General features: G+C 44.8%; 1 protein-coding gene across 1 annotated transcript; it reads left to right on the top strand.

Moving 5' to 3' along the window:
• Window positions 1–74: 74 nt before the first annotated feature.
• On the top strand, window positions 75–14,291 carry LOC146202835 (calcium load-activated calcium channel). Its single transcript, XM_084588367.1, has 7 exons — window positions 75–232; window positions 373–450; window positions 521–580; window positions 660–706; window positions 792–859; window positions 2,294–2,438; window positions 14,143–14,291. The coding sequence occupies exons 1-7, from the start codon at window positions 172–174 to the stop codon at window positions 14,236–14,238; spliced, it is 555 nt and encodes a 184-aa protein (XP_084444493.1). The 5' UTR covers window positions 75–171; the 3' UTR covers window positions 14,239–14,291.
• Window positions 14,292–15,865: the final 1,574 nt, after the last annotated feature.

The following is a 15,865-nucleotide window of genomic DNA, read 5'->3' as shown; positions in this document are numbered from 1 at the left end:
TTTTTTACCTTTCTTTCTTACGCAGCCGAATATAAACAACTTGCAAGCAACAATGAAAGTCAGGGGGGAGAAAAAAAGAAGAAAAAAGAGCAGTCGGCATTTTTGCCGTGGTGGTAGCGTGTTAGCTTCGGGTCGGTAGCACGCGCTGCTAATCCGAGACTAGATACAGAAATGTGGTCAGACACTTTACTTATACTTGTAATTTCTATCTTCACTGCCTTGCTGAGTGAAGGTATGCACATTTTAAGGTAGTAAGTTTGTGACAACTAGCCGTAAGCGTTTTATGAAGGCTATCTTGGTATACACCTTGTGACTGTGCAATGTTTGCCCTTCAGTATGTTCCAAGCCGGTTTCTTGTCATTCATTTGTCAGGTTTGACTTGGCTGATGGTATACAGAACCGAGAAATACCAGAAACTCAAGGCAGAAGTTGAGAAGCAGAGCAAGAGGCGTAAGTGCGCCGGATGTTGGTGTGTGCGTTTGCTATGCAGTAGTTACATCTTGGTAATTATATCCAACAGTGGAAAAGAAGAAAGAGGCACACGGTGAGACAGCTGCCCGACAGCAGAAAAAGAAAATAGGTAATTAGCTTCTGCTTTCTGTCGATTTCTATCGACGCTGCCTTGGAATACTTTCATTGCACTTCGTTCGTACTTTCAGAACGGGAGGAAGAAAAGCTGAAAAACAACAACAGGGACTTGTCACTTGTAAGTGTGCAATCATTTCCTACACTTTTGAATTGAACTTTTTGCTGTGCACTCAACTTCGTCGGTTTTTTATTTTTATTCACAGGTAAAAATGAAATCAATGTTTGCAATAGGCTTTGCCTTTACGGCGCTTCTCAGCATGTTCAATTCAATGTGAGTGCGTTTTCATTTTATATTGTGCGTTGTACGGCACGCCTTACCCTTGTGTACTGCGCTAGAGCGTCACTGCATAAAAATCTACACCTCATTCCAGCTTCTACTAGAGTGTTCAGACAACGCTTGCGTGGAAATAGAGCTGCATAGACCTGTTGTCAAGGTGGCTACAAGCACCTTGCCTGGAACTGTGCTTGCTTCTAATTTCAGTTTTCGATGCATGGTGCATACTGCTCGAGCACTCTACACAAGGATGAGGCAGGCATCATGTTCTGAGCCCCAGATCAGCCTCTGCTAGCTGTTGTATGGGTGGTGCTGCCTAAATTAGTTTCACACCCAAACCTCCCAACCCATTTCTGTACACAGCAGATTTTAATGCGACAGCATTAAAGGCCTCATTCTCCAGAAAATTCAGTGTCGACGTTTCGAATTTGCAGGAGCTGCCTACTTCAGCATCTTTTTTGAGATGGGAGGGCTAGATGGGTATCGAACTCGGGACCCTTGGATCCCGAATCAAACATGCTACCCCTAAACCATGCAGGCACATTCATACGGTTTGGTTGAGCGGAGCTTTATATTGATGCCTGGTAGTATTTGACATAATGTGATAGCTTATGACTATGCTAAAGAGTACTCGTGAGATAATAAAGGCACAAGCAAAGGAATTAGGGAACAAGCGACTTGTAGAGGGCATGAGAACAAAGGTCAGCAAAGGGAGCTGCAGATGGGTTCCATTAATGCTGTCACATCATTCCAGGTGCCGAGCTTGCACTATCGGCCTCACAAAAGCATAAATTGCTCATCATGTGTGATGAAAAACAAGAAAACACCATCTGGATGGCCACAACTCCGCCGAAAAAGGAAGCTCTTTCAGCTAGCAAAAAACGTGCTAACCGACTGCATAGTTGTCAAAATAGCTTGTTCATCTTGTGGAGCTGCAGGGGCACTACTGGAGCACTCGGACCGCGCAGCAAGGGAGTGTGCTGTAGTGGTGCCCCTGCGTTTCACAGTTTGCTACCTGGGAAGAGCATTGTGCCACTGTCGCACAACCGAACTTAAGCTTGAGCTCCCTACTGTGCACAAGGCATTTTCCTTGAAACATTTCCTATGTGTTTCACAAGCTGTTTGCAGCACTACAAAAGGTAACGGCAGCTTGGTACAGTCAGAGCCATGTGCACAACATTGTGTTCTTACCCATCGGGGTCGTCAGGTGCATAGGAACACAATCATGTAATGCGCCATCCTGGTTGGCCCAGGCTTGTGAAGCAGCTTGTGAAACAGTATAGGTAGCAGGTGCAGGAAATGCTCAGGGTAATATTATGAGAGATTTTCACCATAATATTCTGCAATTACGAATTATACAGGCTTGTTATTCTTGGCATATACCAAGTTGTGTCTGTTCCCATAGCAGATATTGTTGTTTCTCTGTTCCAGCTTTGATGGCCGAGTGGTTGCCAAATTGCCATTTGTTCCAATTTCCTGGATTCAGAGCTTGTCACACAGAAACCTCCCCGGGGAAGACTACACTGACTGTTCTTTTATCTTCCTTTACATTCTCTGCACAATGTCCATTAGACAGGTAAGCATTGGCCTATAATACCATGGCTGCTCTTTTGTACAAGTTCCTAAAATTTCAAAACACTTGCTGCTGCTTAAAAGATATTTGCATGGACTGGGCAGCTTCAGTTATTTGCATTTAGCTTGCCTTATTCTTTTATAATCTTTGCTCCAAGCACTTGAGGTTGGCAGCTAAATACATTATTGCATAATGATGAGGCCCGTAGTCTCAATTTTTACAAAATTGCATATTTAGCATGACTTGAGAAATTTTGTGTTAGCAGCCACATTCTTTTTGTGCGTGATGTTGTGTTTGTTGATATCATTAGGGATGATGGGAATTAGAATGATTTGATGGTCTGAATTTGCTTGACAGGTTGAACCTAGTAACAAACGAAGTTCTGCCAATGCATCAACGTGCTTGCTGAGGCAAAGTGGCACATAAAAAACTAACTCTGGTAGTAATGAGGTCACACACTGGTTCGGGAAGGCTCACAAAACTGTGCCTGTCGAAAGCACTGCTACTGTATTTGCCTGTGTATAGTGCATTTTTTTTTCTTGGATCGTCTACATAGAAAGCACCTAAACCTATGTTTGAGACCAACATAATTTTTTTTTTTTTTCACTATTTTTGGAGGTACTTGCACTAAGCTCGCCCACCAGGCTTGTCTCTTGCAATGAAGAGCCAGCTTCTCAACAGCCTTCGGCAATGCTTCGCTGCCTTGGGACATTGAGGTCAATTATGCAGCACGCACTTGTAAGGGAGAGTTGTTGCAAACATGCGAAGATATTGGGAGCTATTGAGAAAAAAAATGGAAGAGAGTGTATGTTGTTAGGAGCCTACAAAAGGAAAAAAGGGAGGGTGAACGGGCACATAATTGTGCTGTGCAGAATACAAAGCATCGAGGCAGGAAAACAGCCACACGGCAGTCACTGCTGCAAGAAAGTCTTCTGTGGAATACTGGAGATTTGGTTCTCTGTGAAATTCAATTTTTCTGCTGCAAGAAACTAGGGGCCTTATATTTTTAACAGCTGTGAAATTTTTTTTACTCCGGAGGCCTCTCATCACAAAATTTAAGCAAAAAAAAAAAAAAGCTGTCAAGTCCATGCTATGCCTAGATTATTCCACTGCAGGAATGCATGCGTATTGACCCATGTTCTGTCGCCATATGCAAAGTACAGCTTTTTGAAGAAACAGGTTTAATCACGCGTGTGCTTTGTGCTGTCATGTAAAACAGCGAATAACGGCATGTGGTAACTGAAGTGACTTGCATAATTAATGCTGGTTACATCGACGTGTCGTGCAAAAATATAATCGATGCAAGATGCACTTCTGGTAGTGGCTTAAAGGGACACTAAGGACACCCAAAGATGATACGAAAATCTAATAAACTACATTTGGTGACAATTGTCACCGCATATCCGACAGCAAAAAATTGAATAATTGCCGAGATATTGCGATAAGAAGTTGAGGTTTTTTCTTGTTCCCGCTGGTCGAATTCAAACTGTTTCCTCCGACTACGTAGTTGGGGTAGAGTGACACACACTATGACGCAAGCGGAGACTCCGTGATTGCTAGCGAGCCGGCGCGGCCTGTGCCGTCACGTCCCTCGAGGGCCAACATGGCAACAGCGTACTCGCAATCGACCATCGGCTCACAATAAGCGACGGCCACAGCTGGAATAAATAAAACGATGAAGCGAGTAATTTAATGAGCGATGGGCCCATAAAGGAAGAAAAACAACATAGAGCGCTTGTAATGCACAATACTTTACATGTTCCTCGAGCCTTTGCGCTCCTTCTTGCACTGCGTATAAACACTCCGAGCCCTCGGTCATTGCAACGCTTCCTGAAATGTTTACATACAAATAAGATTTAGTTATCGGCAAAATAGTGTCCTCGCTGCTGCGCTTGCCACTTTTGAAGCTTTGTCGCACTTTTTTCCTTGAAGGTTTGTGCTACAGCTCAGTGTTCAGCGAAAATTACATCCACGGTAGTAGAGCATGACCGAACAGCCGGCGCCCCTAAATTTGCCAGTGCTGTGAAATGCCACATGTTAAAATGGTTCCAGTGCACAATGTAGTGCGCATAGGCATCCAGAACATTAGTTGAAAGTCGTGAGAGCAGGCAGCAGGCTTCGATGGTCAAGAAGTAATTTTTAAACCGGCAGCAATGGCCTGTACACCTCGAAATACGTTTCCTTATAAATGTGGCCATGACATAATATGCAGAAATATTGCTCAGCTCCCTGAGGCGCAGCGTAGCCGAGTGGTTAGCGCCGAACGTTACGGAGCAAGCAGTGGCGGGCTTGAATCCCGCTGGTGGTGGTGGTTTTTTTTTTTTTTTCTACAAATCGATTTTTTTTTTACATTTTTTTTAATGTATTTGTGGTGCTTCGTTATTTTTAGTTTTTACTTTTTACCTGAGGCCTTTTTCGCCGGGCGACCAGCACAATAGTGGTAATAGATCGACACTCTCCTTGGTATGCGTGCCAAGTATGCCCCTTTTGTTTACGATGCTTACAAATAGCACGTTGAAGATCTTGTTGCCGCAGTATGTGGGTCTGATGTGCCATGATTTAATGAACAATTGAATGATAATGCGTTTTTCCTTCGGCACTTAGCATATGTATGCTTTTCGTGGCGTACGTAGCTGCAGTCGAGCGGTCAGGTCAGGGTCAACGGGAGCTCACAGTCGAAGCGGCGACGGCGGCAATATGTTGGCTCAGAAGTGTGAACGAAGGAGCGTGTCGGCGGCAGCGGATTTCGCTCGCTCGCGCCTCCGAATGCTCAAATGTGAACGAGCCAGGTGCATCTGCTGCTCCAAGCTCGTAATAGGGGAGAAAACCTGGGCCAGGGGGCGCTGCGCCGCTCTGTGCGTCAGTGCCCTCCATGGAGACGCCGTCAAAACCTCCGCGCAGTGCGGCCGTGTCGTCTGCTCCCTGCCGCATAGAAAAGCATGCTGTCGTCTGCTCCGCGCTGCTTTCCAGCACGTGTTTGCGCACGCGCGCTTGGTTGTTTCTCTCCTCCTCCGGCCGCATTCCGGCCGCCGTCGCGCTCGAACAAAGGGGCAAGAAAAACAAAACGAATGAAAAAGTGCCGGCGCGCTTTTTCGCAAAACTCGTGAAAGTGTTTTTCTCTCTTCTCTCTTTCGTGTTGAAACGATGGTTGTCGTTTTTTTTTTTTTTAGGTATCTCGTACCGCTCGTATCTCGCACCTCTGTAACTGGCGGTGCCGCAGCAGCCATCGCGGAACCAAGTCGGCGTCAAGAAACAGATATATGTCATTAATGCCATCACTCGGCGCTTATAAAGGGAAAACACATACGTTAATCGTTCTATCCTCATACGCGATCCTGCTTCGGGAGCTCAAAACTGCGCATTCGCTAGAGGAGATAACTGAACTAGGGATTGCACAGCGTAGCTGTGGAATTAAGAAGACAAAGGTTTACTTGGAGAGATGTCCCCGCCTGCATGAAAAGTCGTCAGGCATTTCCTCGCTCTTCGTCTCGCGGAGAGAGGATACTGCCGAAAAATGGCGTGTCTCGGCTTCTCGTCAGTGATCCAGGTCGTTAAGAAACCTCTCATCATTAAAGGTAGATAAGTCATTGATTTCGGATGGCAGCGCCACAGCAGCGAACTCCCCCTGACCGCTGTCAGCAGGAACCAAAGGGTAGGGCGGCATGCTTTGTGCCTCGGCAAGGAACGCGTCCTAAACGCGCCGAAGCAGGCACCACGGCACCGGCAGCATCGCCTAAAACGTCTGTTCGCAAAGAGTTGAATAGGCCCCTTTCAAGTGAGCAGTCACAAATGGAAAAGAAGCTCCCCAACCAGCGCCAGGAGCTCTGAACAACATGGAAGAGACATGTGCCGCCTCAAGTCCTTCAAAATACCTGTCGCTTGCCTCTGCCTTCGAGTACCGAATTCACGTTCGTTTTTTTATTTATTCTTTTTTTTGTCTGAGCCTGCCAACAAGTGCTCTTTGAAAACAATGTCCGCGGCGATCAATTAATCATAATTTCTCACTTTCGAAAGCACTGATAAAAAGCGTGCCTCCAGCCACCCTCTATGTCAGCCGGGGCACAGAAAAAAGCAAAAACAACACCACTGGCAAAGAGCGCCGGCTTTGCACGCACAGACGCACGACCATCCCCCCTCGTCCTCACTCTCCTTCTCCCGCTCCGCGTGCACGTGCGGCTGCCTGTAGCACGCGCTTCCTAGCGAGCAGGCTGCGCAGACTCCGCAGACAGCAGCGCGGGCGCGGATGCGCGTAGGTTTTGTAGTTCCTCTCCGCTCTGCTAGAAACCGAGCGCTGGCATCGCGGAGCAAACTCCAGCTTTGGTTCCCTATTCAGCCGCTGCAGGTCCAAACTTGAAACTATTCGAGCACGCACGAAATGCATGAGCTGGAACATAACCGAAACTAAGTCGGTGCCTGTGGTGCCTCCAAGTATATTTTTGTATTTGCCTTGCAACATTTACGTTGTCTTTTCACCGTCATTTACGTATGATAAAAACGTGTTATCATATTCGAGACAAAACCTACGACCGCATTCAAACTGGTAACATAATTCGCATTTGTCAGCCTCCGGGATTTCTTGTGCGTCATGTGATTTGTAGTTGCGAGTTTCAGCTGTGGCGGCGATACCTGTATTTCTGTTCTTCTTCTTTACTACCTTGAGCTGGTTATAAAGTAGTAAAGAGGAAGAACAGAAATACAGGTATCGCCGCCACAGCCGAAACTCGCAACTACAAATCACGTGACGCACTACAAATCCCCGAGGCTGACAAATGCGAATTACGTTGCCAGTTTGAATGCAGTCGTAGATTTTGTCTCGAATATGATAACACGCTCAACTTCTTATCGCAATATCTCAGCAATTATTCGATTTTTTGCTGCCGGATATACGGCGACAGTGTCACCAAATGTAGTTTATTAGATTTTCATAGCATATTTGGGTGTCTTCAGTGTCCCTTTAATGTGTTTGACAATTTTAACCCCAACTACAGTCGAACCCGGATATATCGAACTCGGAGGGGATCGCGAAATAGTTCGATATATTGATAATTCGATATACAGAAATCGGCTTGTGACGGCACTTACGATGCGAAAAAACTATACCGTATTCGTCGCATAATCAGCCCACTCGCATAATGAACCCACTCTCCACTTTTGCACCGAGAATTTGAAAAAAAAAAATGCGTTAAGGCCAGCTCGCTCACACGCAAGCGATCACAGTAACGAGCGGCAGCGACAGAGCGAAAAATTTCCAACTTGTCGGAACTGCATTCCTCTCGCTGCTTGAGCCACCGCGGCAGCTCAAAACAAGGTTTCCGTGTCGCCGCGGCAGAAGCGGCAGAAATCGCTTGCATGTCCATGGCGCACGTCACTTAGTTTCGGTCGTCTCATCCACGGCTCATTTCTTGGCAGCGTGCCAAGATGCTGCGCAGCGATAACGTCGGGGCGCATTTATCTTTTGATAGCTCCTGCGGTGGCGGGGAGCGAACTTGGCAGAATGCCCGTGATAGCTTGATTGCACAAGCCTGGTTCGATTTATCGCGCCGCTCTTGGGGCGGGTGTCATGATCGCAACAGCTGACCGCGTGCTTTCGTTGATTCATACATGCAAGAATAAACGACTCCCCCAAAAAAAAAAAAAAAAAAAAAATCTGCCGTTTCTTATCGTCCGAACAGCACAACGATAAAGGATGACTCGCAAAAAAAAAAAAAAAAAAAAAGCTGCCGCTTTTTAACGTCCGCAGGCGCCATAGAGGGTTCGCAACACGCTGGAGAAAGCGTCAGACGCCTGTCTGAAAACGGGCTGAGCTGGCTTGGCGCATGCGTAGCGCGTGCTGAAGGAGAGAGCAAAAGGATGGGCACACCCACCCACATGGCTTGCAAACTTCATGTGCTGGCGCGCAGGAAACGATAACTGCAGATGCGCATGCCTTCAGGGAATGGGCGCGGCACTGCCCAGACCAGCAGTCGCCGAACTGTCCCCTCTCATTCCTTCCACGGACAACGGCCAAGGGTGATGCGATCGTCTTTTGGGAAGGCACACTTTCCAGTGCGTGGTGCGGAGTTCGATATATCGAACGACCGGTGAAATTAAGTTCGTTATATAACACGGCTTTCTTATACTTTAACATGGGATTTTCAAGGGGATATTCCGTGAGTTCGATATAACCAAAATTCGATATATCCAGGTTCGATATAACCGGGTTCGACTATAGTTTGCACATGAACACTGGCGTGAATTAAAATTGTCACAGATGATGAAGAGAGCATCCTGTGCCTCCAGGTGCTTGTGCGCACATTCACGTAACTGCCTGTCGAGGGCCCACTTCCTCCAAAGGCATTCTAGTTCTTGCTGACAGTAGACATCTGAGACTGTCTCGCTCGGCTCTTCCAAAGGTGTTCTTGTTTGTGTTGCTCTTTGAGGTTCAAAGCTCTGGCTGGTCGTTTTTGAAGGCATTGTTGCCCTTGCTCCTGTTCTGTCCGCAAAGATTGTGCCTGACGCTTCCTTAGGTGATTGCAGTCTGTCCTCTTCCATGGACTGGCTTGCTACGTGGGGCTTGGAATGCTTTTTCCCGCATCCAGCTTTAATGGACTCCTTACCGGAGATATGAAGGCATAGTTGACCGAGCTTTACCGGAGCCGCAAAAACGAGCGGCACCCTGACCCTGTTTCCAACTTTCTTCGAGTTATGCGAAACTGTGGCCAGGTAGGCGGAAACTTCCGGACACAAGGTGCGCTGTACTTTCCTAGTCTTCATGGTCGTAGCGCCCTTTTTTACCCTTTTCAGAAGGGTCTTAGCAACAACTGTCACAATCGACTGAGGGTAGCCCGAGTCAAAAATACTTGTCAATTGGCCATCAAAGCTGGTCTGCATTTCATGTTCACACAATTTATCCAGGGCAGATTCGAGGCACAAGTTCACTATGATTCTTAGAATTACTATTTTTTTTAGAGTGTGCAGAATCCTAATGTAACAGTCGTTTTTGCACACGTGGGGCGTGTAGCGCCAGCACACATGATCCTCACCAAACTTGATACTAATATCTAAAAACTGAAGATTCTCGTTCTGGAACTTCGCAAAGTGAAGGTCAGTCACTTTCCATGCTGTGTTAAATTGTCTAAAATTCTGTCAACAGTAGCGCAGTAATGTAAAGGGCTCTGTTTGTCCAACAAGGTCAAAAATCAACATATTGGTACACTTTTGTGACCTCGTCTTGTTTAAAAGCAGATGCTAAAATCTGGTCAATACTGGCTAAAGAAATATCACTTAAAATAGGTGCAGTACAGGGCCCAATTCATATTTCTTTGGTTTGTAAGTAGTGCTGGTTGTTAAAAGCGATGAAAGTTCCTTGAAGGTAAAATTCTAAAAGTGTTAGAAAATTGTCAACAGACATATCAGCTGAATTCTAGAAAGGGACGACACCACTCTTGTCAATGCACTGTTTTAGTGACGCAAACAACTCCTGGTGGGGTATCGAATAAAACAAATTTTTCATGTCCACAGAGAACCTGAAGCCAATGTTGTGGTTGATCTTCAGGAAATCAACAATCTCTCTAGAATTCTTTAAAACAAGAAGGGTTATTAAGGGTGAGAACTCTCAAAGATCTCTGCAGGAACTGACTAACAAGCAACTGCCATGTTCCGTTTTCACTAACAATAATTTGAAACGGAAGTGAAAATGGAACATGGCAATTGCTTGTTAGTCGATTTCTGCAGAGATCTTTGCAAGTTCTCACTGTTAATGACCCCTTTCTTATACAGAATTATAGAGAGATTGTTGATTTCTGGAAAACCAATCGCAACACTGGCTTTGCTTTCTCTGTGGAAGTGGAAGATTTGTTTTATTCAATACCCCACTAAGAGTTGCTCGCATCACTGATGATTTGTTGTATGTGTGATGATTTTTTGATCTTGTTGGACAAGCAGAGCCCTTTCCACTACTGTGCTATTGTTGACAGAATTTTAGATGCATTTAAACAGCATAGAAAGGGATTGACATTCACTTGCGAAGTTTCAAACGAGAATCTTCTTTAGTTTTTAGATATTCATATCAAGCTTGGTGGGGATCATGTGTGTTGGCGCTACACACCGCGTGTAAAAAAATCGACGGTTACCTTATATTCTGCACAAACACACACACACACAAATAATAATTAAAAGAAGCATAGTGAACGTGTGCCTCGAATCTGCACTAGATGAATCGTGCGATCACGAAATGCAGGCAAACTTTGATGGCCAATTGGCAAGAATTTTGGACTCGGGCTACCCTCAGTCGATAGTGACGGCTGTTGCCGAGACCGTCCTGAAAAAGGTAAAGAAGAGCGCTATGACCTTGAAGATAAGGGAAGTTGAGCACACCTTGCGTTCGGAAGTTGCCCCCTACCTGCACACAGTTTCGCTTAACTTGAAGTTGCAAACAGGTTTGGGGTACCGCTTGTTTTTTCGGCTCCGGTAAAGCTCGGCCAACTATGCCCTCGTATTTCTGGTAAAGAGTCCACTAAAGCTTGATGCGGGGAAAAGCATGCCAAGCTCCATGTACAGTGCCAGTCAGGGGTGGTATATGAAATTTCACTGTCGTGCAAAAAAGCCTGTGTTGGCCAATCTGGCAGATGTGTCAACAATCGATTGAGGGAGCATGAAAGAAATTTAGAGAACAACGAAGATATGAACTTGGCTAAGCATTGCAGGTCTTGCCAGGAATGCTTGCCTCATTTTGATGATGCAAGGATTCTAGGCAAAGGCAAAGATCAAACCGCACATGGCGTACCGGAAGCTTGCCATATAAAGAAAAGGGGGCGATTTATTGCGTAAGTGATACTTCAGTTCATCTGTACAAAGCAGAATTGGACCTTTTCTCTGCCACTCAATAAGATGTGTCACACAGTGTGAAAATGTTCTATGTTGACAATGACACATATCCTTCCTTTCTTCTTTTCTGTGCGCGCATCCGTGGCGGAACCCATATATTTCCCATACGTTGCCGAAATGAAATCAGTTGTGAGTGTAGCGATTGTCCGTGTTGTGTGTGTTCCTTCTTTGTGCTAGTCTTTTTTCGTGCTGCAGTTATGTACAATCATAGTGGATGGCAGTTCATGACTGGGATATCCAAAAGAAGGAAGTGGTCATTCGAGCACTACCATTTTCTCCTTCTGGATATGCCACTTGTCACTTTTTGAACAACTGGCACCATTATTTCAATTTAAATAAAAATTCGGTGTGAGGTAGCTGCACCAGATGGTGCCACTTATACAGTAAATGGCGTCAGGCCACATGCGCTAGATGCTGTCCAACACTACACAAACTAACAATCCTCTGCTTTTGTAGTCTAGTTGTGGGACTTGAAAACACTACGGCGCAAAGACTACAACACTAGGAAGAATACGGCACCACATGCCCACATGGTTTATATTACCTTTATTTTAATTGGTTAGTCATGTGTTTAGTCGTGTCTTTTGCTGCTTACTGTTACAGGCAGGGTTGAAAGTGATTAAGCGTTGTATACATGCTTGGTCGAGGGGATAAATATTTCCCTTTTCTTTGAAGAAACGGTAGTGTGCGCATGTGGGGTGGTATTCTTTCTTGTGTTGTTGTCTTTGTGCCATAGTGTTTTTAAGTCATGAACCAACTCTCCCTACATGCCGTCATTCCATCGTTATTGGATGCAGTGAATTAACACTTTCCTGTCCGTGGGAAAAGTAGGGGTTTTTAGGTGGTGTCATTAGAATGTTTTTTTTTTTTTCACCAAAAACGCGTGGTATAGGAGTGTTTGGTATCAAATTGTAGAGGAAGAAATTTCTTTTACAATGAAAGTAAGCAAAATGAATGTCTTAATTCAAAAATTGCAAAGCAAATGAAAACAATCACAAAAAGTTAATGAAAAATAAAAAACGCACAAAAACATTAAAAGTTCTTCAGAAAAAAAAAATTTTGAAATATACGTTTTGTAGGTCAGGGACCGGTCTAGCAATGTATTAAATTTTAACTGTCTAAATACAATAGTAATGAAGCTAAAATGTTACACCTATGGCACATTCGGTTGGAGGGACGAGAGCAGAGGCGCCGAGCAGTACAGGAGCACACCGAGCAAGGGTGTAACTATCCTCCCACGGGGACGTTCTCTACGTGTCGAGAGCGGAGCGCCACGACCATGTCATCGCACTTCTCTCCCCAGCATTCTCCGCCTGCCCGTAGCAGTGGCAGTTGCAACCCGAGGAGAGGCCAACGCTCCGTATAGAATCGCTTGTTTTGTATGCCTTTGTTCTCACAGCACGGCGATCTGCCTCCTTTGGCCCTTTCGACGCCAGCAGCGAGTCTCAAACATGCATACAGCACTTGAGGAATGCTTTCCGTTCGCCGACGCTTTGAAGCCGCCATTTTGAGCGTCGCTGACTCAATAGAGAAAAAACAGAAAAGATGGCATGGATATGACGCTTTATGCCTTGTGACTTCCTCTACTCTCGCTTTAGACAAAGGAGCAGCCGGGAGTGCACTCAGGTGCTCTCAGTGGAGAAAAAGCCCTCCTCCTCTACCATTGGAAGCCAGTGATTCTACTCCTGCTCTCCCACTGGAGGGCGCCCGCTTGTCTGAGAGCATTTTCGAAGTGCTCTCGAGTGCGCCTGCTTTCCCACTCGAATTCGCCACTAGTGACGATTGTGCCACCGCGCAAACGGCTCTTGATTAGCACCGAGCGGAACTCCGGTACACAATGCCGAGGTGGACCCCTAGCTTTCTCTTTGCCGAAAACACGACTCTCTGCGCTGTCAGCGGCAAGTAGTCCCGCCCGAATGACGTTGAGACCCTGCAGATAACAGTCACGACTTTAAAATTATTCTGACCTCTTTCTGTTAGCGCGCAGCAAAAGAGGAACTTTTCGGAGGACAATCAGACACTTAACAGGGCATGGCTGTTGACGTTCCGAGTTGATTTGATGCAGTTCCGTCGTCTCTACTGAAATCTGAAGAGCTGAAGTCATCTTCAGAATCGTCGCTGCTTCTGTCGGCATCCAAAAACGAACTTTCAGATGTGTCAATATCTGCAGAAACGCCATTTCCGAGGAGTGCCAGCGTGCGACGTCGACGCCATGATGCGCACAAGGAGCAATGATCACCTGACACTGGAAACCGTCTCGACACGCGCAGCATGATGAAAAGAATAAAATCAAGGGCAAAACTGAAAGAAGGGTTCTTTTATTTCCCAGTGGCGGCTGCCACTTGTCCAGAAGCGCTTCCAAAGCGGCAAAATTCGAATCATAAAACCGTCGTTAGGGGGCAAACGATTTGAATAGGCGTGGACAGGAAAGTGTTAAAAAGTATCCCTGTATCTTATGGTATTTTGAAGCACCGACTACAACACACGACAGTTTTTGAAACTCCTGTGAGATAGTCACTGGGGTGTGGACAGTTATTATTGAGAACCAGTGTCCTTATTATTGGGGAACTTATGTACATTTATCCCGATTATTGGCGTGAAACTTGCATTTTTACTGAAAGCGTGTCACAGGATTTCTTTCACCGTTGCAGATGCCAAGAAATTAGTGTTCCACACTGCACAAAAAAAAAGAGAGATAAAGAGGCACTATTTTCTACATAGATACACAGGGCAATTTCAAGATCACATTCCTGTTTATATATGTGCTTGGTGAAATTGAAAGATCTGGACTTTGGGATTTTGTAGTGTGGGAAATTTTCAGTTATTAACTTTGTTGTTTCAGAATACACAGAAGCTGCTCGGTTTTGCTCCATCACGAACAGCAAACAAGCAGAGTGGCACCCTCTTCTCACCAGGGCCACAGCAGTTGTCTAGGTAACAAACTTGCTGTATGCAAACTTGTGTGCTAAATAAAAGTGTGAAGTGTGATAACTACGTTGTATGTGAATAATTTAGGTAGTTGCCAAAGTTGCTGAGTTGTGAAGCAGAACTGATCTGTGGTGTAAAATAATGAGAATTGAGGATGGGTTAGTAGTTTTGCAGCACAAACAATGCGGACAGAGGAAGAGAGTACTGAAATTACAACTGCTGTTTATTGAAACATTTTCCGCATGTATACGTTGCATAAAAATGGCGTTAACATAGTGGCTTAGACACGCTCAGAAACATTTATGCATACAAGATCTTCAGTCACTTTTCTGACAGGAAAAATCAGTGCCAAGGCCCTTTATTTTCAGTATCTTGTAGTTCCCTAATAACGTCAGTTATGAATAGACCTCATACCAATTTGGTCATGTCATTTGCAGCTGTGCCCTGGTATATGGTCCTCGTTGACATGGACTCAAATTATGGACAATTTTTCTGGGGACCAAGTTTTTTCTATGTATTTTTACCTTGGTAATATGGAAACTCTGGGGTTTTGATATGGATGGCAGTAAAAACAAAATCATGTACTTCCCCAACGAGGTATTTTCATGCCTGCATTTTGAGTGCTGAACACTAACAAAAACAGCGCAAAAGTTCAAATGCCAGAACGATGGTGTTTAGTGGTTTCATACTTTCTGTTGTTGTGGTGCCCAGTCGAAGTGTCTTACCATTTGTCATATTGCATGAATGGTTGTTAAGGATGTCCTCCCTGTGGCTTGTGTTATGTTGAAAGCCTCCTTCAGCAGCTGTCTGCCAACTTGTATACTGGGGAATTTTGGTATGCGAGCAGCCGTAATAGGAGATATCATGCCAATTGTGCATCCCGAGACCACTAGTCGCTTCGTACTACATAACATTTTAAAAATAATGGCAACCAGGACAACGCACTTGCAGCTCCCAAGATTTTCATCTAATTACCATTTTGCTACATACTACTGAGCAGTTTGAGAAACAATATTTGCTGATTTATTTTTTTTTGTGAATCTCACCGATTCGTTATTTTGGACAGTTATATTATGTGCTGGTAATTTATTGAGCCGTAGTATAAATATCTGAGGCTTATTTGTAAAGAAGTTTTTCCGCAAAAAACAAATAAATGAAAGCTTAACACTCAAATGCAAGAAGTGACCTACACACATTTACAAATGCCATGCTTGGGCAAGAACTATGCACACCTTTCTTCAGCTCGCCTTCATATTGGAATCACCTTGCCTATTGTAAGAAATAAAGATGTACCTTATGCACTCTTTCACTAAAGGAAGTAGCTGTGAAAGCAGTAAACAGTTCACAACAAAGTTTTGGATTGCTAAGAACAATAGCACAGCAGGAATCCAGAAGGTCGTGCATCATGTCCTCTGCATACGAGGTGATTTTTTGTGTTGACAAATGTTTATTTTAAAGCCTGCGATCAATAAACCAGTGCAGTCTGCAAGTGGACTGGTTTTCTTGCATTGTGCAATCCTAAAATTGTAGTATCACTAATTTTTTTTACGCATCAGATGCAAACACCTATTGAGCATTGGTGATGTAGAAGTTAGCATAATTTGGGCAGCAATGCTATGCTCAGAGATGCTGTTTTA

The sequence above is a fragment of the Amblyomma maculatum genome, chromosome 1, assembly GCF_055883805.1.
Source record: "Amblyomma maculatum isolate TAMU_Amacu chromosome 1, ASM5588380v1, whole genome shotgun sequence".
NCBI lineage: Eukaryota > Metazoa > Arthropoda > Arachnida > Ixodida > Ixodidae > Amblyomma > Amblyomma maculatum.
This window is presented reverse-complemented; position numbering and strand designations above follow the sequence as displayed.